The 22536-nt window shown below is 39.0% G+C and overlaps 2 protein-coding genes across 12 annotated transcripts in view; one reads left to right on the top strand and one right to left on the bottom strand.

Moving 5' to 3' along the window:
• Positions 1 to 22536, bottom strand: part of Palldl1 (palladin-like 1) — a 169368-nt gene that overhangs the window by 7513 nt on the left and 139319 nt on the right. The window lies entirely within an intron of this gene.
• Positions 1 to 22536, top strand: part of Ddx60 (DEXD/H-box helicase 60) — a 120904-nt gene that overhangs the window by 61737 nt on the left and 36631 nt on the right. For 8 of the 10 annotated variants that reach the window (XM_063274962.1, XM_063274961.1, XM_063274958.1 and 5 more), the window contains 9 exons: positions 3177 to 3296; positions 4550 to 4645; positions 5452 to 5567; positions 6786 to 6928; positions 7048 to 7157; positions 10348 to 10452; positions 11036 to 11164; positions 12854 to 12978; positions 21621 to 21776. In XM_063274962.1, coding sequence (XP_063131032.1) covers positions 3177 to 3296; positions 4550 to 4645; positions 5452 to 5567; positions 6786 to 6928; positions 7048 to 7157; positions 10348 to 10452; positions 11036 to 11164; positions 12854 to 12978; positions 21621 to 21776 — 1100 coding nt within the window. Of the gene's footprint in view, positions 1 to 3176; positions 3297 to 4549; positions 4646 to 5451; positions 5568 to 6785; positions 6929 to 7047; positions 7158 to 10347; positions 10453 to 11035; positions 11165 to 12746; positions 12979 to 21620; positions 21777 to 22536 lie in introns of those variants that run through there. The other 2 variants (XM_039095173.2, XM_039095174.2) reach the window with 2 other exon arrangements.

Raw genomic sequence — 22536 nt, 5'->3', positions numbered from 1 at the left:
CACAATATACATACGGTATTCATGCACATACATATATACATACACATACACTCAGTACACATACACACAGTATCTATCATATACACATATACATGCATACAGTATACATACATATTCACACAATACACATACACACAATATACATACACATACATGTACACACACACACATATATATATATATATATATATATACTCAGTACACATACACACAGTATCCATACATATACCCATACACATACACACAGTACACATACATATACACATAGTAAACATACACATACATATGCAGACAGTACATGTATTCATGCACACGCACACAGTAACATATATATGCACATATACATACACATAGTACACATACACAGTATACATATACACACAGTATACATATACATATATTTACACACAGTACACATACACAGACCTATACTTATAGTACACATAAACATATGTATATACATACACACAGTATATATACATATACACACAGTACATGTATGCATATACATTCAAAGAGCACACATACATATACATATACACAGTATACAAACATATACACATACAGTAGACATACATATATATATACATTCTGTGTAGAATACACAGGTTTATACTTATACCGACAGTACATGTACACATACACATACACATACACATAGTACACATACATACGCACATACACATACATACAGTACACATACACATACATAAACAGACAGTAAACGAATATATACACATACACACAGGATAATACATATACACATACACACAGTACACATACATATACACATACACACAGTACACATACATATACACACAGTATGCATAATATACACATACACATATACACAGTACATTCATATACATATAACACACTACACATACAGATACAAATGTACACAGTATACATACACATACTTAAACATACAGTACACACACACACATATATATATATACATAAAAATAAAATTTATGACCCAAGTATGAGAGAAGATATGTCCTATTTATCCTTCTGAATCTATATTACCTTGCTTAATACAATAATTCCCAGTTCTATTCATTTTCTGTGAACAATTTTTCTTTATATTTGAATAGAATCTTATATTTGTACAATATTTTTGAAAGACCCCCAGAGTGAGGAGAACCTCACTGAAGTCTTGGGATGAGGTGACCCCCCCAAGAACTCACATAAGACCATCCTTGCTGAAATTTACACGAGGTTTATTGATAGGAACCAGTGCACTGGGGTCAAGACTCATATCCTACGCAGGGGCAGAGGAATTCGACCACCAGTAGCTAAGAGAAGGGGAATTTAAAGGAAGAAACCACAACCCAAGGGGGTAGGGAGGGTGTCATTGGAAAATGTCGAGAATACCAGTGAAAAATCACAAGGAGAAGCTTCCTGTTTCTCAAGATTATTTAACTTTATGGTCTGCCAGTTCCTGGGAGAAGCTTCCTGCTTCTCAAGATTGTTCTTTAAGATTTTAATCTAACTTTATGGTCAATTAGTTCCTGGGAGAGAGTTGTCGAACCGGCTGGTGTAATTGTCAGTTTTATGGTCAGTCAAGTTCCTGGAACAGAGTCACTGAACTAGCTAACCTACAATTTTCCTGGTCCTTCATTTTCTTTATGTATTAATTTGCTGATGGATATAGAGGCTGCTTCAATTTCTTAGCTATTAGAATAGTGAAAATATGGACATGGGTGTACAAGTATCTCTGTAGTAAGACGAGAAGACCTTTTGCATATACTCAGGAGTGATATAGCTATATCCTGAGGTTGATTTTTTTAAAAAATTATTTTGTGAAATTTCAATAATGGTTTCTATAGTGGGTATCCCAGTTTATATTTTCACCAGTAGTGATTAAGGGTTCCTCTTTCCACATATTTCCCCATATGTTAGCTTTGTTTTCTTCATTTAACTATTCTAATTCAAATGAGATGGAATCTCAAATCTTTCTCAGTGTTTCTGCTGTTATTCAGTGAGTATCTGCTACACTCAGAGGTGACATCTGTCTGTATTTAGATGTATGTTTCTCTGATTGGTGAGTTGGGTAATATTGATATGCATTGATATGCATACACTTTTGATCTATAGTATTTCTTTATTCATGATCTACTGGAGGATACACATGTCTACTTCTATAATGGAGGAGTTGGTCTCTTTATTGTTCATCAAAATATGTATAATGCATAATTACATATATCTTTTTCTGACCCACAAGAAAATATGTATCCATGGATCATATTTTTAGCTTATTAAGGTTATTAAGTCCAATGCTAATATTAAATCTTTTTATAATCACTACTATCCTCATTTTCATTTGGAGACTTTCTTCCTGAGTGTTCCCATTGCAGGGATAAATACCCTGACCAATGAAAAGAAACCTGAGGAGGAAAGGAATGACTTCAGTTTATGTTTACATGACACGGTCTGTCACTGAGGGAATTGGGGTAGGAGCTCAAACTGGGTAGGAGCCTGGCCACAGGAATTGATTCAGAGGCCATGGAAGGTGCTCCTGGATATGGGTTATCCTCCTCATGTCTTGCTCATCCTGCTTTGTTATAGCAGCCAGGACCACTCGTCCAGATATGGCCTTGTCCACAGTCTTCAGATACATTCAAATGGCTGAAATGTTACTTGAAAATATATTCCTGGTTATATTATAAATTTTGCACTTTCATCTGTATGGTGTTTACATTGGGCAAGGTTAAAAAAAGCATGAAATAGATGCTTGAAGATTTATAGAGTCCACTGACCAGATTACCTGCTGGACCTAAAGTGAGACTGTATGGAATTAGTATGTATTCAAACTTCTGACATCTGGGAGAAGTTCTGTTTGAGCATCCTTCTGTGACAGACTCAGGTTATGAGTAGTGATTCTCCAGTTGTTGTGCTATGCATGTTAATTTTTCTTCTGTGCTTTCAGATGAATGTGTGCCATTTCTGTCTTACTTTGGGTCATTGTTAATCAAAGAGGTTCAGAATTTTAGTTCAGTTGCTCAAAGGGAGAGCTTGTTTGTGTGGAGTGGTTGGAGGAAAGGCTTTGTTTTCTGCATTCATAACAAAACAGTTTTTGACATCTCTGTCATTCCATTAAAATTTGCTTTGCAGAGTACAAATAGAATTGCACTTTATGAGGTAACTGACACATCTGTTTCCCTGTCAATCAGGCTCTTGTTAATCAAGTGGCAGCAACAGTTCAAAATCGTTACACCAAAAATATGCCAGGTGGTGAAGCTCTCTGTGGTGTTTTTACTAGGGACTACCGTCATGAAGCCCTCAACTCTCAGGTTTGATATACTATTTAATAAAATTGTTATCAAATTATACAACATTATTTTACTATTTTGACTAGAAATCTAGCATCTTCAAAAGGCCCGTGAAAATAATTTCCTTGAATTTGTGAGAGACAAAAACCGCTTCAGAGAAAATATAATTTTGTTACATGTGTTAAAGAATGTGATAAATCAAGGTCATTTTCTGTAAAGATGCTTTTGATTTAAATTGTCGGTTTATAGCTCACTCATTGTGTTGCTTTGCAATGGGATTCACAATGACCCTCAGATCTTTACAAGCTACAAATACTAAGTGAACAGCAATTAGAATCATAATTACTTCCTCTTGTTAAAGACACTCGTTTTAGCTAAAAATGTGTTGTAGCAAGCAAACCTAGTGTTAATGAAGTTACAGTTTTCTTATTGAATTTTCAGATCAGTGATTAGGATAAAATGAAACAAAAAACAACCAAGACATGTTTTTAGAGCGTTATGTAGTATCCATGGTGATATGGTGCCTGGATTGCCTTTCAAAGAAGCATCTTCCATTATGTGCTCTGTTAGTGTTAGATTTGAGGAATCAACATGGTTAAAATAGTGACTCTTATTCTTATTTCAAAATATTTATTTAGTTAAAATATTTTATGTCTTCTTTGCTAACTTTATACATGCTTGAGATGTATGACAATCCTGTCCACTCACTTCCATTTTCCACGTCTCCCTCCCTCCCTGTTCTTCCCCCAACCTCTCTTTCCCAGCAACCATGAGCTGCCCTAGACTCCTCTACTCGGGTGGGGCCTTGTGAGCTGCTTCCTCGTTCCTGCTGGAATTTTGACTGGTTTGATGTTCTGCAGCTCTTACACAGATGATCACAGTGACTGGGGGCTCATGAGTGGAACTGCCGTGTCTCGGTCAGAAGACAGCAGCAGTTCACAATACTTACACTTTCCATCTCCATTTCTCATGGTTCCCGAAGGGGTTAGGAAAGACATCAACATAGACGTTGCATTTAGTGCTAGACACAGAATGCTCATAAACAAGAATATGCCTTTCGGATTTTATATTTTACAGTTTGGTCCCATGAAAATACAAGTTTCACGTGGTTCAAACTGGTGAACACATCACACGAGTAATGAATCCAATTCATAGAAGTAGCATCAGCATTTTGGTTACTAGGAGATATATTCAGGACTCAGTAGCTTTACTTCAGCTGGCTTTATACCTGTGCACATACTAAGGATGATGTCACATGGTATTGTTACTTTCAGGTGCTTATTACCGTGCCTGCCTGCTTTGAAATTCTGCTACTAGCTCCTCATCGGCAAAATTGGGTGAAGAGGATCAGATACGTTATATTTGATGAGGTATGTTTGGTATCACTTCTCAGACTAACTTCCTAGTGTTTATAACTATATGAAGGTCTTCGCAGCTTTGGGACATCTGTCCACTCGGAATGGATGCTCTACAAATCTTTTAAAACTAGTGACAGCGAGATGAGCTTCACAGATTAAGAGGCTGTGGTTATATTTGTTGGCTTTTAATTTTGTTGGTGAGAATATTTATACAGGAGACACAGCCATGTGAAAGCTCTGGGGCAGGAAGTGTGTGTGCTGAGGAACAGAGAAATGGCTGATGTGTATGGGTCTCAGTAAGACTGGGGATGGGTGACTTCGGATGCAGCTGGAATGGCAGATATGGACCAACTGTGCCAAGCATTATGGATCCCATTAAATGCTCAAATTTATTCTACAATGAATGGGAAACTGTTGACTAGTGACTCAACTAGATAGAGCTTGTCTTTGAAGCATATCATTTTGTCTGTGATGTCAAAAGTATAGATGTCCAGTTAGGGCAGTGGTCACAAAGATTACTGAATTGTGATTGAGATGCAGAAGGCCTTATTGGCAGAAGACATGGCAAGGAATACATAGGTCTGAAAGACAGTGAAAGCAAAATAAAAGGAGTCCCAGGTGAATGGTTAAAAATATTAAGGAAAATTCAAATGCCAAGATGCCCTACATCTTTTTTTCCCCAGTAATTATTTAAGGTTACATGGTCCATTAAAGGTGATAAAAAAAATGCTCATGACCAGTTTAAGAGTCCATATGTTATTTTCATTTGCCATTCTTAAAACTAACTCATCAATTGAAATCATTCTTTTCTCTTATAGGTCCATTGTCTTGGTGGAGAAATTGGAGCAGAAATCTGGGAGCATCTCCTTGTCATGATCCGATGTCCCTTTTTGGCCCTTTCAGCTACCATTAGTAACCCTCAGCATCTCACCGAGTATGACTTTGGTTCCAGTTCCATTTTGGATCTATTTTGAAAGTCTCAATTTCATATATATCCTTTATGGGTTTTAGAGTCATGGAAATTTCTGGCTAACTTATAGCAGTCCATGAATCTTCAAGTTACTGTCAGTTTAGTTCTTTCTGACAGATGTTAGCTATTCTCCACGAAGAAATATCCAGAACCTCTTGGGTCAGATCTGCAGTTGAGTAGGAAGTATCATGCCATAGCTCAAAAAAATAAAACAGTAGCTCTATATTTCTTATCTCCTCACCCCTTAACTAGGAAGCAAAGTCAAGGTGATTAAATGATACATTCAGCCTTAGATTCCAAGATCATAATTTTGTTGATATATTCAGGAAGAGAGTAAAGCTTCATTAGTTGAAAGCCACACATCTTCTGGTCATTGGAATGGCTTGAATATTGACTATTGGTAGAAAAGCATCCATGTATCACATTCCTTCCTACATAGTTTGCATATAGTAATTTACCTTAAATATCATCAGTATTTGTATTTGATGCACTAGTATTTCTATTGTCATCCCTAGATAATAGTACTTTTACTGTTACATTAATTTTTAAACATGAAAGTCAAGGCACAGAAATATTAAAGATTCATGTAGATTCAGAGTTAATAGTAAGGTAGCTAGAATTTTATTTCAGGTTATGTGACTCTAGAAGTAATTCTCTTATGTAAAAATTTTAAGACAGGCAAAATTTTCTTTTTGATTATTTAATTAAATAAGTAACAATAAATTTGGTTATTTAATTTCATGTAGCTTATGTTTATTTTCTGCTTAACTAATATGAGTTAATTTGTATTGATGTGACCAAAATATACCTTCAGAGAATTATACCTTTATTTAGATTTATGGTTTTAGAAAGATTTCTACTCATCAGAGTGGGGAAGGCAGGGAGGGGAAGATTCATTCGTGGAAGTGGGAGCCTGGGGTGGCAGCTTGTTCACATGGCAATAGACAAGAAGCAAAGAGCATAGGTAAAAACAATGGCGAGTATAACCTTTGCAATGGCTCATATTGATTGTCATCTACAAAGTTCCATTGCTAGTGGTTGACCTGTGCTATGCCATTCCCACTTTTTAATGGCTCCACGGAGTTCAAAGTAATACCAAAAACTGGGGACCACACACTCAAAACAGGAAATGTCATAGCTATTGCTGGTTAAAATCACAAATATTGTCTGTTTTCCTTTAAGGTGGCTCCAGTCAGTAAAGCGGTACTGGAAACAAGTAGACAGTACCATGGAACAAGGATCTGTTTCCCAAAGAAATGCTGCCACCCGTGGCAGCTATCACAAAGACCGAGTGCAAGCCAGACAGTCATACAAAGTTAGACTTGGTACGTATGCTTTGTGTACTTCTACTGCCATGTTTTTGTTTGGTTTGGTTACTTGCTTTAAAATTAACCTACTCACCACATCTCTGATCATTTGAACAATCTCGCCCTTCTCCTTCCAGTGCTCTATGGAGAGAGATATAATGATCTAGAGAAGTATTTGTGTTCGGTGAGACAGGGCGATGTTTGCTTTGATCATTTTCACCCATGCGCTGCACTAACCACAGATCACGTAAGTAGCAACGGCTGTCACAGCTGTGCCAAGTAACAGCATTGTTTGGCTTATAACCAAGAATACAATACTATGCAGAATGAAACCGGAGCACAGCCTGATGCTGGAATGCAGAGGAAACACTACAAGTTGGATTTTCTAAGGAACGGAAATGTTCTATTCCTTAATTTCTCAATGTTAGGATGTTACCAGGATCATCAAAGCTTAAAAACTACTAAATATTTTAACTTGATGACTGTATTATTTGGGGACGTTATTTCTGCCATTTTCCATCCGCCTTCTCTGTTAAGCACCTATGTCTGCATGTCTCTCTTAACTAGCTCACTTCTGCACCACTAATGAAGTGTTGAGGACAGGCTTTAATCTCTCCTCTCTGTGCACCTTTGTGTGGTTCTGGCTCATACATGAGGACAAGGCTAATGTATATGATCTTAAGCCAGGAACACAGGCTCTCAGTCTCTGTACCATTCAAGGTATGGCCCTTTGATAGGGACTCTGCAGAGTAGAGACCTTGAAACAATGCAGCTGGGCTGCTGAGTGGTTAGAGGGGGATAGTTCCTTAAATATTTCCTGCATCTACCTCTCTTTCTTTCTCCTTTCACTCCCTTGAAAGGTTCATTTAAACTCCCATTGGCCCTCAAAGTGACAGTCACTCCTTTTTCTTCCTTCTAAGACCTGAAAAATGAAGTATATTCAACATTCTGATTCTATATTATGGTTTGTTAATTATAATTCTAGTCTTTAAAAGGCTTTATCGGACTTCTTCGAAACAGGTAAATATACAGCCCTTAACAACTAAAGTCTTCCAGGAGCTTGTCCTACTTTGCATGTGCTGAATGAATGTGTTTTACTTGGAGGCCTTCATGATACACCTCATTGGTTCCAAATGCCAAATGGTAGTGCCTTGGACCTTGATGTTTCTTTTGAAGTTCTTATGATGTGAAGCCTTATTTATAACCCTTCAGTGGCTTCCTCAACTGTTTTGTAAACTTCTCCATAGCACTTTGTGTTTAAGTGCTAGCAAAGTCTGATCACCCCTGAACTTTCACACATGTGTCTTTTGAGTGTTCAAAAATAACCACTTGTAGGTGAGTTTTACATGTTTACAGTTACTAGCCACTGCTGTGTGAACTCCATTGTTTACTGGCTGTTTTTAGAGGATAGCTGATTGGAATTGCGTTTTTAAAATGTTTCACTCATTTCCTTTCTTTTGAAATCACAAGAATTGTATGGTGGCGGTACTACTGCAGTTTTTCTTCGTAAGTAATAGAATTGAGACATAGACAGCCAACTCACTACTACAGTACTGAGTAAAGGATTCAGACCAGACATCATCTCAGACCCACTGCTTGACTCCATGTTGATCTGAAAGATTTGCCTGCCATCTATGTGAATGAGTCAGCACCATGTGACAAGATTTGGCTGTATATTGCAGTGACTTCCTAAAGCGATGAAATGAAACTGAATATGGGATTTTCTTTAATAAAGAAATCCTTTTGTTTCCTCCCTGTCTTTCTTCCTTTCCTCCTTTCCCTTCCTGATCCCCTCCCCCAGTCCCACGTCCTTTCTGATATCCACAGAATGTCAGACATTTTCAACATGATCCAGTATCTTTAAAAATGACATAATACCTTGACAATTATCTGTTTTGTGTAAAGTGATCAAGGCAGGTTATCTTTAAACAGCCTCTGGTTCTGTGGTGCTCCAGGTGCCTTTGCTCTCCTCTCTGCTGCTATTAATTGAGTAGCCGGAAAGCCGGATAATAGTCCCTGTGTGTTCTGACCCTGTGTGACTTCTGAAAAGGTCATGCTGTCCTACGACTCTTGGGACTTTTAGAACTTGGTAGCAAGGATACATAGTGAAGGCTGGCTTGGGTATTGTTAAATGAATTTTAGCCACCACTTGTATGTCATGTACTCATATAGGCTGTTTCCTAAAGAAGTATCAAAATGGGTGGAAATTCTAAATGAGTAAATGATTCTAAACATTGTTTAGTATACTTAGACTAAATCAAAGAGCTGAGTGGTTTAAGAACTCCCCCAAACTTGACCAATTTTAGCAACATAGAAAAGGAAGAATCATCTAAGTAGCTGTTTCCTTTATGGCTATGTCAGAGAAACAATTCCCAAAGGACAGTCATGGGAGAGTACAAACAAGCTGGTCTTAACCCAACAGAAGCAAGGGATCACCAGTGAGGGATTGTCCTCGGTCTTATATGTCTTGTTTCTGGTAAATGTTTGACCTTTGCCATCAATTATCAAGCCATCTAGGCCCAGCTGCTGCTGTCTGGAGAGCTGTCAGCCCCGGGAAACACTTGAAAGAAATGCTATCTCTTGCTCAGTGTGGATTGATTTTTAATGTCTGTGGGAGTAGGGACACTTTCATTTGCAAAATAACATATACCATGGTACAGTGACTCAGTGTTGCTTCTCTTCCTTCTCTGCCTAGAGTGGTCCAAGTTTTAGCAGTTTGCCAGTTTGTAGTGGAAAACAACTAGATTGAATCCCATCTTGGGCCACAGAATTGTTATTCCTTGAAAGTTATGAAGTATGAACTTATTAATTGATAAAGCAGATTGATGGGTCATGCACAAATGGTGTGCCAGGCATTTGGCCAAGACTCGTATCTATTGTCTAATTGATTTTGCACAATAAATTAATGGCATGGACAGCACTAATTATTTTATTTTTAGAAACAAGGAAATTGAGCATGTTAAAAAGGGTCAGAGACTTAAGAAATCCCAAGTCTGTGACCTGAACAGAGGATTTGTGTTATAGAATTTACGGGGATTCTTGGACTTGCTTTTGTTTCATTGTAGTTTGGCTGAAAAAAAAAACACTCTCAAATGATAATTCAAGGGAGAACACAGAGCTAACACTGGGAAATGGAGCAGATCTGTGTCTGCAGTTAAGAAGGCCCCAAAAAAGATCTGATTTCATTTTCTAGCACTCACGCTGGTTGGTTCACAAGAACATAGATAGCAGACCTGTGGCCCTCTTTTGTCAACTGGGGGACAGAATCTCCTGTACATACACATAGTTTCAAAAAATTCCTTTTCAAAAGACAGTAGGTGCAATGCAAACTTCACCATTTTCCCACCTTTTAATGCGCAAAGTAACCATTTCAAGTAAATGTTTTATCCTATAGATAAAATAAAATATTAAGAAGTTTGATGTTACTTTAATCGTAGATTGAAAAGTATGGATTTCCTTCTGATCTTGCCTTGTCACCCCGAGAAAGCATTCAGCTATATGACACTATGTGCCAGGTCTGGAAGAGTTGGCCTCAGGCCCAGGTAAAGAATCTTCATGGATTTCGTGCCATTTTGCTAGAACCCACCATTGCTGGTCAGAAACACACTGTCAACACCAGTTAGGTTTGGTGGGAGCAGCCTCTTAGAAGCAAAGGGGATGGGGAAGGGGATGGGAGGTGTGTTCGGAGGAGAGACCGGGGAGGGGGGCAACATTTGAAATGTAAATAAATAAAATGACCAGTAGTAAAAGACTAGCAGACATTTCCCAAAAGGAACTTTAATGGGCTAGAAATGACGTGTTATGCCAATGTCTGAAAATGGCCTATCTTTCTCTAGACACTGTGGTATCTGGGTCTCCTTTCCCACCCTGGAGTCTTCATCCTCAGTTTCTTTTCCTCTCCATTACTCTGTATCCTCAGTACTGTTTGCTCATCTCAGAGGTCTGCTTGCTCTGTCTGCTTGCCTTTGGAGAGTTCCTCTATAGTTTTATATTAAAAAGGTTTAGAGAAGGATAAGAAGTCTAAACATCTCCAACCGTAAGAGCCTATCAAACTGTCAATGAAAACTATAATTGAGAAATATCTTTAGTTTATCTCTCATTACTTGCATGATCTTCCTTTCCCAGAACCTATGTCCAGAGAACTTCACTCAATTTAAGAATAAAATAGTCATTAAAAAGCTGGATGCTAGAAAATATGAAGAGAGCTTAAAGGAAGAATTCACAAATTGGGTTAAAAATGGGAACGAGAAGGAGGTAATTTCCACAATCATTCTGTATTATTTCCTTGAGTTGTATTGTTCAATCAATCATACCATTTCTTTTCAGTTTTCAGTTTTCAACTTTGATTTTTAAGCTTGACTTGATGTGTAGTGATTCTGAGCTAGAACAAAAAAAATAAAGAAAGAAGGAAAGAAAGAAAGAAAGAAAGAAAGAAAGAAATTTGACTTTTAAAATTCTTCTCTACAGTGTCTCCTAAAACATAGGCAAGAGTCTACCAGTTCCTCATGGATTTGATGATGGACAAGGGAGAACACAGAGTTCATATTTGGAATTATTGATTTTGGGGTGGGGGTGGGGAGCAGCATAGAGATGTGACTCAAGTAACTGAAACAAATTTTACTTTTCTTTTTTAGTTTTGGGCTTTTAAAAATTTTTTTTTAAATTATTGTTTGAGGATATCATGTTTGTATGTGTAATGTGTTTTCAAATCCACTCCTGAATCCTCCCCCTCCAATTTCTTCCATATCCCTTCACTACCATTTTCTCCTTCTAACTTCATGTGCTCAGTCAGTGCCACCAGTGTGTGTCAGGATGTGGGGTTATCCACTGGGCCACCTTATCATTAAGGACACTGCTGTTTTCCCTCCTACATCAACCATCATGTGGCAACAGCTCCCCAGCCAAGAGTGAGACTTCGTAGCCCTTCCTCATTCAGGCTGAAATCTGTAAGGCTTGACCTTATGAGCACCCCACCCCCATCTCCTGGTTACCCACAGGGGCTGTAAGTTCATGGCTTCAGTGTCCCTGTCATATCTAGAGACGCTGGTTTGCAACAGTCCCTGGCGTCTTATTCTTCAAGGTTCTAAATGTATTTTCAATTGTAAGAACTATTTAAGTACTTCAATCTTACTACGTGCTTACACATCTTACAGTCTTATTTTGTCATGAAAAATTGTGATTCCTGATTTCTATTTTTAGGAAATACACTGGAAGTTCGTTTTCAAGTGTGTGGTGTGTACGTGCCCGTGTGCTTAGCATAGCCCTGTGGCATATTCTCATAGGACTGTATTTTAAAGGATTCCCTAATTTTTCGATTCTTTAATACAGTACCTTATGTTGTGCTGACCCCTAACCATAAAGTCATTTTTATTATTACTTCATAACTGTTATTTTGCTACTGTCGTGAATTGTAATGTAAATATCCAACATGTAGGCTAATACGCAACCAAAAGGGGTCGTGACCCACAGATTGAGAACCGCTAGTATGCATTATATTTTTACCATGTGATTTCCCCCTCTCTCAGTTTGTACCTTGATTTGTCTTTATTTCATTTGGAAACAACATAGTAAAGTTGTATTCCCCTACCCATCCCCCCTTGTCCCTTAAAACCTCTTAGTCAGGTTAGAGTCTTATTTCTGATGAGGCATAGAGAGGGCTCCTTTCTCCTGCTGCCATGGAAACAGCACCAATGACTGAGTCACCCTTTTTCTGCTGGGCTCACACTGTCTCTGACAAGTGCAGGTGTGTGCATACAATACACTGGAAGTCTGTTATCAAGTGTGTGGTGTGTATGTGCCCTTGTGCTTAACATAGTCCTGTGGCATATTCTCATAGGACTGTATTTTAAAGGATGACGGCCGTGGAAGTCCTTGAGTCAGAATGCCCATTCCTTCCAGTGCTATGAAGAATTTAGTAGAAATGCTTGTCCTTCGCTCTCACAGGCCCAACTTGTACTGAAAAAACTGAGTCCTGATTACCATGACTACTCAGGGCAGATGCTGGACTTTTTCCCATGTCTCGTTGAGAAGCTAAGGAAGATGGAGAAGTTGCCTGCACTATTCTTTCTGTAAGTTATTTAACTTTGTGAGGTAACTTGTGTTAGGCTATTCCTTTAAGGTAGAGGAAGTCATAGAAACTTTATTGCAATGATCTAGTGTTGATTATTACTCCGGATGCTCATTTGTCAAGATCTTATGGCTTATTTAAGTCATAAAATTTTCTAGTTCAATTTGTTGTTGTCCTGCTTCTGTTTGTTTGAGACCACAGAATCCTGATATGTGTCCCAGGCTGTCTTCCTGCTTCAGTCTCCTTCGTGCTGGGATTAGAGATAGGCGTCCATCATTATGCCCAGTTTTAGATATAATCTTAAAAATATTTTTAGTGTCCTATTAAATTTTTCCTCATTAATTTGATTCTCATTTTTTACTATAAACTCTCATTTTTGTTTCTTTTAGGTCTTATAGTAATTTGCAGTACAGATCTTGAATTTTTCCACATTGAACAAATCCATCAATGTTGACTTCTTCCACAGAATTTAAATTTTAATAATGTGCTATAATTTATATATGTAAAATACTTTGGTCTTCCATATTCATTGTAAATAGAAATATGACCCAGAGCCAGTGATATCTTGCCAAATTCAGGTTATATAGAATGCAGTAGTTTAAAAATTGAGCATACTAGTTTAATGGATCCAGTTCTGATAAAATGTGATGTGATAATTTAGTTAGTGGATAAATCCTGAATGGAACAGACCAGCGAGCTGTAAATCTGTGACACAGTAAATGGGCACATGCCATCGAGTTAACAAAGGACAAAGGCTGGGAAGGACAGGCTTGTGCAGATGTCTCTTATTCCCACTTCTCATCCTTAATAAAAGAAGGCCGTTCTCCTTCCGGTTTACGGGTGGCATGTTCTGAACCGTGAGTTCCTAAGGTATCTGAAACAGGTAGTATTCACAAAATATCATAGTCAGTCTTCTACTCAGGGATCTCCATCTTGGAACCTTTTAAATGAATAATGGGATATCTGTAAGACAAACTGTGAAAATCCTTTCTTACATCCTTTTTTTTCTTTTATTATTGGATATATATTTTAATGTATTTAATACTTAATAATAATTCTATGGTTTCCGGGCAAACATCGCCCTCCCCCCTCCCCTTCCTTATGGGTGTTCCCCTCCCAACCCTCCCCCCATTGCCGCCCTCCCCCCAACAGTCTAGTTCACTGGGGGTTCAGTCTTAGCAGGACCCAGGGCTTCCCCTTCCACTGGTGATCTTACTAGGATATTCATTGCTACCTATGAGGTCAGAATCCAGGGTCAGTCCATGTATAGTCTTTAGGTAGTGGCTTAGTCCCTGGAAGCTCTGGTTGCTTGGCATTGTTGTACATATGGGGTCTCGAGCCCCTTCAAGCTCTTCCAGTTCTTTCTCTGATTCCTTCATCGGGGGTCCTATTCTCAGTTCAGTGGTTTGCTGCTGGCATTCGCCTCTGTATTTGCTGTATTCTGGCTGTGTCTCTCAGGAGCAATCTACATCCGGCTCCTGTCGGTCTGCACTTCTTTGCTTCATCCATCTTGTCTAATTGGGTGGCTGTATATGTATGGACCACATGTGGGGCAGGCTCTGAATGGGTGTTCCTTCAGTCTCTGTTTTAACCTTTGCCTCTCTATTCCCTGCCAAGGGTATTCTTGTTCCCCTTTTAGAGAAGGAGTGAAGCATTCACATTTTGATCATCCGTCTTGAGTTTCATTTGTTCTAGGCATCTAGGGTAATTCAAGCATTTGGGCTAATAGCCACTATTCAGTGAGTGCATACCATGTATGTCTTTCTGTGATTGGGTTAGCTCACTCAGGATGATATTTTCCAGTTCCAACCATTTGCCTACGAATTTCATAAAGCCGTTGTTTTTGATAGCTGAGTAATATTCCATTGTGTAGATGTACCACATTTTCTGTATCCATTCCTCTGTTGAAGGGCATCTGGGTTCTTTCCAGCTTCTGGCTATTATAAATAAGGCTGCGATGAACATAGTGGAGCACGTGTCTTTTTTATATGTTGGGGCATCTTTTGGGTATATGCCCAAGAGAGGTATAGCTGGATCCTCAGGCAGTTCAATGTCCAATTTTCTGAGGAACCTCCAGACTGATTTCCAATATGGTTGTACCAGTCTGCAATCCCACCAACAATGGAGGAGTGTTCCTCTTTCTCTGCATCCTCGCCAGCATCTGCTGTCACCTGAGTTTTGATCTTAGCCATTCTCACTGGTGTGAGGTGAAATCTCAGGGTTGTTTTGATTTGCATTTCCTTTATGACTAAAGATGTTGAACATTTCTTTAGGTGTTTCTCAGCCATTCGGCATTCCTCAGCTGTGAATTCTTTGTTTAGCTCTGAACCCCATTTTTTAATAGGGTTATTTGTTTCCCTGCGATCTAACTTCTTGAGTTCTTTGTATATTTTGGATATAAGGCCTCTATCTGTTGTAGGATTGGTAAAGATCTTTTCCCAATCTGTTGGTTGCCGTTTTGTCCTAATCACAGTGTCCTTTGCCTTACAGAAGCTTTGCAGTTTTATAAGATCCCATTTGTCGATTCTTGATCTTAGAGCATAAGCCATTGGTGTTTTGTTCAGGAAATTTTTTCCAGTGCCCATGTGTTCCAGATGCTTCCCTAGTTTTTCTTCTATTAGTTTGAGTGTGTCTGGTTTGATGTGGAGGTCCTTGATCCACTTGGACTTAAGCTTTGTACAGGGTGATAAGCATGGATCAATCTGCATTCTTCTACATGTTGCCCTCCAGTTGAACCAGCACCATTTGCTGAAAATGCTATCTTTTTCCCATTGGATGGTTTTGGCTCCTTTGTCAAAAATCAAGTGACCATAGGTATGTGGGTTCATTTCTGGGTCTTCAATTCTATTCCATTGGTCTATCTGTCTGTCTCTGTACCAATACCATGCAGTTTTTATCACTATTGCTCTGTAATACTGCTTGAGTTCAGGGATAGTTATTCCCCCTGAAGTCCTTTTATTGTTGAGGATAGTTTTAGCTATCCTGGGTTTTTTGTTATTCCAGATGAATTTGCAAATTGTTCTGTCTAACTCTTTGAAGAAATGGATTGGTATTTTGATGGGGATTGCATTAAATCTGTAGATCGCTTTTGGTAAAATGGCCATTTTTACTATATTAATCCTGCCAATCCATGAGCATGGGAGATCTTTCCATCTTCTGAGGTCTTCTTCAATTTCTTTCTTCAGTGTCTTGAAGTTCTTATTGTACAGATCTTTTACTTGCTTGGTTAAAGTCACACCGAGGTACTTTATATTATTTGGGTCTATTATGAAGGGTGTCGTTTCCCTAATTTCTTTCTCGGCTTGTTTCTCTTTTGTATAGAGGAAGGCAACTGATTTATTTGAGTTAATTTTATACCCAGCCACTTTGCTGAAGTTGTTTATCAGCTTTAGTAGTTCTCTGGTGGAACTTTTGGGATCACTTAAATATACTATCATGTCATCTGCAAATAGTGATATTTTGACCTCTTCTTTTCCGGTCTGTATCCCCTTGATCTCCTTTTGTTGTCTGATTGCTCTGGCTAGAACTTCAAGAACTATATTGAATAAGTAGGGAGAGAGTGGGCAGCCTTGTCTAGTCCCTGATTTTAGTGGAATTCCTTCAAGTTTCTCTCCATTTAGTTTAATGTTAGCAACTGGTTTGCTGTATATGGCTTTTACTATGTTTAGGTATGGGCCTTGAATTCCTATTCTTTCCAGGACTTTTATCATGAAGGGGTGTTGAATTTTGTCAAATGCTTTCTCAGCATCTAATGAAATGATCATGTGGTTTTGTTCTTTCAGTTTGTTTATATGATGGATCACGTTGATGGTTTTCCGTATATTAAACCATCCCTGCATGCCTGGGATGAAACCTCCTTGATCATGGTGGATGATTGTTTTGATGTGCTCTTGGATTCGGTTTGCCAGAACTTTATTGAGTATTTTTGCGTCGATATTCATAAGGGAAATTGGTCTGAAGTTCTCTTTCTTTGTTGGGTCTTTGTGTGGTTTAGGTATAAGAGTAATTGTGGCTTCATAGAAGGAATTCGGGAGTGATCCATCTGTTTCAATTTTGTGGAATAGTTTGGATAATATTGGTATGAGGTCTTCTATGAAGGTTTGATAGAATTCTGCACTAAACCCGTCTGGACCTGGGCTCTTTTTGGTTGGGAGACCTTTAATGACTGCTTCTATTTCCTTAGGAGTTATGGGGTTGTTTAACTGGTATATCTGTTCCTGATTTAACTTCGGTACCTGGTATTTGTCTAGGAAATTGTCCATTTCCTATAGATTTTCAAGTTTTGTTGAATATAGGCTTTTATAGTAAGATCTGATGATTTTTTGAATTTCCTCTGAATCTGTAGTTATGTCTCCCTTTTCATTTCTGATTTTGTTAATTTGGACACACTCTCTGTGTCCTCTCGTTAGTCTAGCTAAGGGTTTATCTATCTTGTTGATTTTCTCAAAGAACCAACTTTTGGTTCTATTGATTGTTTCTATGGTCCTTTTTGTTTCTACTTGGTTGATTTCAGCTCTGAGTTTGATTATTTCCTGCCTTCTACTCCTCCTGGGTGTATTTGCTTCTTTTTGTTCTAGAGCTTTTAGGTGTGCTGTGAAGCTGTTGACATATGCTCTTTCCTGTTTCTTTCTGCAGGCACACAGTGCTATGAGTTTTCCTCTTAGCACAGCTTTCATTGTGTCCCATAAGTTTGGGTATGTTGTACCTTCATTTTCATAAAATTCTAAAAAGTTTTTAATTTCTTTCTTTATTTCTTCCTTGACTAGGTTATCATTGAGTAGAGCATTGTTCAATTTCCGCGTATATGTGGGCATTCTTCCCTTATTGTTATTGAAGACCAGTTTTAGGCTGTGGTGGTCTGATAGCACACATGCGATTATTTCTATCTTTCTGTACCTGTTGAGGCCCGTTTTTTGACCAACTATATGGTCAATTTTGGAGAAAGTACCATGAGGAGCTGAGAAGAAGGTATATCCTTTTGCTTTAGGATAGAATGTTCTATAAATATCCCTTAAGTCCATTTGGCTCATGACTTCTCTTAGTCTGTCTACATCTCTGTTTAATTTCTGTTTCCATGATCTGTCCATTGATGAGAGTGGGGTGTTGAAATCTCCCACTATTATTGTGTGAGGTGCAATATGTGTTTTGAGCTTTAGTAAGGTTTCTTTTACGTATGTAGGTGCCCTTGTATTTGGGGCATAGATATTTAGGATTGAGATTCATCTTGGTGGATTTTTCCTTTGATGAATATGAAGTGTCCTTCCTTATCTTTTTTGATGACTTTTAGTTGAAAATTGATTTTATTTGATATTAGAATGGCTACTCCAGCTTGCTTCTTCTGACCATTTGCTTTGAAAGTTGTTTTCCAGCCTTTCACTCTGAGGTTGTGTCTCTCTTTGTCTCTGAGGTGTGTTTCCTGTAGGCAGCAGAATGCAGGGTCCTCGTTGTGTATCCAGTTTTTTAATCTATGTCTTTTTATTGGGGAGTTGAGGCCATTGATGTTGAGAGATATTAAGGAATAGTGATTATTGCTTCCTGTTATATTCACATTTGGATGTGAGGTTATGTTTGTGTGCTTTTCTTCTCTTTGTTTTGTTGCCAAGACGATTAGTTTCTTGCTTCTTCTTGGGTATAGCTTGCCTCCTTATGTTGGGCTTTACCCTTTATTATCCTTTGTAGTGCTGGATTTGTAGAAAGATATTGTGTAAATTTGGTTTTGTCATGGAATATCTTGGTTTCTCCATCTATGTTAATTGATAGTTTTGCAGGATACAGTAACCTGGGCTGGCATTTGTGTTCTCTTAGGGTCTGTATGACATCTGTCCAGGATCTTCTGGCCTTCATAGTTTCTGGCGAAAAGTCTGGTGTGATTCTGATAGGTCTGCCTTTACATGTTATTTGACCTTTTTCCCTTACTGCTTTTAATATTCTTTCTTTATTTTGTGCATTTGGTGTTTTGACTATTATGTGACAGGAGGTGTTTCTTTTCTGGTCCAATCTATTTGGAGTTCTGTAGGCTTCTTGTATGCCTATGGGTATCTCTTTTTTTAGGTTAGGGAAGTTTTCTTCTATGATTTTGTTGAAGATATTTACTGGTCCTTTGAGCTGGGAGTCTTCACTCTCTTCTATACCTATTATCCTTAGGTTTGATCTTCTCATTGAGTCCTGGATTTCCTGTATGTTTTGGACCATTAGCTTTTTCTGCTTTACATTATCTTTGACAGTTGAGTCAATGATTTCTATGGAATCTTCTGCTCCCGAGATTCTCTCTTCCATCTCTTGTATTCTGTTGGTGAGGCTTCTATCTATAGCTCCTTGTCTCTTCTTTTGATTTTCTATATCCAGGGTTGTTTCCATGTGTTCTTTCTTGATTACTTCTATTTCCATTTTTAATTCCTTCAACTGTTTGATTGTGTTTTCCTGGAATTCTTTCAGGGATTTTTGTGTCTCCTCTCTATGGGTTTCTACTTGTTTATTTATGTTTTCCTGGAATTCTTTCAGGCATTTTTGCGATTCCTCTCTGTAGGCTTCTACTTGTTCTCTAAGGGAGTTCTTCACGTCTTTCTTGAAGTCCTCCAGCATCATGATAAAATATGATTTTGAAACTAGATCTTGCTTTTCTGGTGTGTTTGGATATTCCATGTTTGTTTTGGTGGGAGAATTGGGCTCCGATGATGCCATGTAGTCTTGGTTTCTGTTGCTTGGTTTCCTGGGCTTGCCTCTTGCCATCAGATTATCTCTAGTGTTACTTTGTTCTGCTATTTCTGACAATGGCTAAACTGTCCTATAAGCCTGTGTGTCAGGAGTGCTGTAGACCTGTTTTCCTGTTTTCTTTCAGCCAGTTATGGGGACAGAGTGTTCTGCTTTCGGGCGTGTAGTTTTTCCTCTCTACAGGTCTTCAGCTGTTCCTGTGTCTTGAGTTCACCAGGCAGGTCACTTGCAGCAGAAAAGTTGGTCTTACCTGTGGTCCTGAGGCTCAAGTTTGCTCGCGGGGTGCTGCCCACGAGCTCTATGTGGCGGCAGCAACCGGAAGATCTGCGCCGCTCTTTCCGGGAGCCTCTGTGCACCAGGGTTCCAGATGGCGTTTGGTGTTTTCCTCTGGTGTCTGGATGTGTGCAGAGTGCAGTCTATTCTGGTTTCCCAGGCGTGTCTGCCTCTCTGTAGGTTTAGCTCTCCCTCCCACGGGATTTGGGTGCAGAGAACTGTTTATCCTGTCTGTTTCCTTCAGGTTCCGGCGGTGACTCAGGCGCAGGGGGCGGTGTCTGGGCCCTCCCCTACGGGAACCCAGAGGCCTTATACAGTTTTCTCTAGGCCAGGGATGTGGGCAGGGGGGGCAGTGTTGGTGGTCTCCTCTGCTCTGCAGCCTCAGGAGTGCCCACCTGACCAGGCGGTGAGGTCTCATATTTTTTTAATTTAGATTTCATTTCAAATGTTATTTCCTTTCCTGGTTGCCTGAACATAAGGTCCCTTTCCCACTCCCTCCCCTTCTTCTGTAAGGGTGTTCCCCTTCCCCATCCACTCCTCCTTTCCCATTTTCCGACGTTCCCCTGCACTGGGGGGGGTCCCACCTTGGCAGGTCCAAGGGCTTCTCCTTCTGTCGGTGCCCAGCAAGGCCATTCTTTGCTACATATGCAGCTGGAGCCATGGATCAGTCCATGTATAGTCCTCGGGTAATGGTTTAGTCCCTGGGAGCTCTGGTTTGTTGGCATTGTTGTTCTTATGGAGTTTCAAGCCCGTTCAGTTCTTTCAATCCTTTCTCTAATTCCTCCAACGGGGGTCCCGTCTTTGTCTTTATTAGTACCAGATCATAAAGAGATCAAAATTGGTCTGGGACCAAGCTTTACCGGTCAGAGCTTACTTACCACATTAATCGTAGTAGCTCCAAGTTTCTGTACCCTGAGTGGAGAAAAGTGTGTAGAACACGTTCAAAGGTAAGAAATGTTGATACGTGTTTAAGGTCTTGCATTTCAAGGCTAGGCCTATGCATAAATTCTACTTTTCTCTTCTTTAGGTATGTCATTGATTGATAACCACTTAATGACTGTGTGATCATACATAGGACTAAAATTCAAAAGTCATGAGTGTGTAATCAGTGCTATAAAATATTAATAGCTGATGTGGAATTTCAAGGTCACTTTCAATATATGTAGTTCAGAGAGACTTAGGAGGCACAGTTGTTTCCAAGTGATGCAGATTTTTTAAAAAGAGTCACACTCTGATGGAAATGACTGTATTTCACAAGGTATGATAGATTCTCCTTCAGGAATTTCCACATCATATAGTCAGAAACCTGCCCCAGTGGCATACCTCCTCCAGCAAGCCTAAGACTTCTAATTCTTCCCAAATAGTTCCACTAACTGCAGATTAAGTATTCGGATACATGAGCTGATGGGGGCCATTCTCATTCAGATACTACACTGGGTCACTGGGGTCAAGCCTAGAAGTTTTATACCCAGCTCTATTTCCTGTTTTTCTTTGCTTCCTGATTATAGACACAGTGTGACTAGTCACTTCTTACTTTTGCTACCATGTTTATTCCTGTCCCTGTATAAGGAGGTGTGTGTCCTTGAGAAATGTAACACACAGCCAGAACAGAGAGATCTAATCTTATGATAGTTTTAATATATGTTCATTTGCTTCCAGATTTAGTTTAGATACCGTAGAAGAATGCGCTGAAAATGTTTGTGAATTCCTGGAGGAAAAACAGGAGGAGAAAAGACCTCCCAAAGCTGATAAAGAAGCTTATATCATGGCTAACAAACTTCGAAAAGTTAAAAAATCTCTGGAGAAACAAAAAATGTAAGTATTTCACCAGGCAAATTGGCCACATATGGGTTCGTACAACATAAATGTCCTAGTAGGAAGCATGCATTGCAAATGCTCTGTAATGAAGTTCTCATTACTGCTTGGACTGTTCTCGTTTTTAAATTTCAGTGGGAGAATTGGGTGACGACAAGTGACAAGCATTATGTATTCCTTACCTACTTAGATCATTTAAATTTATGATGGTTAGAAGTAGGTCCAAATTCTATCAGTCCTTGTGTATTGCAGAACTTGACTCGATCATCCGATGGTGTCCAGGCACTTTGTCTTGATTCATGACGAACTACTGCCAGGCGAGTCATAGAGTGTGTTTGGGACTGGATTACAATTCCAATTTCACACTTGGAAGCTCAGTGCTCTTAGCATGTCGTTTTGCCAACTCTAGGGCCAAAGACTAATGATGATGGTTATGATTGATGGTGATGATGATGATTGATGTTGTTGTTAATGATGATGATGATGATGATGATGATGATGATGATGATGATGATGATGATGATCTCTTTATGTTCCTCTCCACCTTCGGTGATTGTGAGGGTTGAAAACTTGCCATATTTTTCCCAGGTCTTTATTAACTGAAGAGTCTCCAGGTTCACTCCTCTCCAACCTAACTGATACATGCTTATAAACTTTGAAACTGTTTAGATTACTGCATGTGCTAGGCATTCTTTTTCTATTGCTCAGTGGATGGAGGCTAACTTCTTTTTTTTCCCCTCCATCTTTATTAAATTGGGTA

The sequence above is a fragment of the Rattus norvegicus genome, chromosome 16, assembly GCF_036323735.1.
Source record: "Rattus norvegicus strain BN/NHsdMcwi chromosome 16, GRCr8, whole genome shotgun sequence".
Taxonomy (NCBI): Eukaryota; Metazoa; Chordata; class Mammalia; order Rodentia; family Muridae; genus Rattus; species Rattus norvegicus.
Note: the sequence above shows the minus strand (reverse complement) of the source record. Positions and strands in the feature narration are given on the sequence as shown.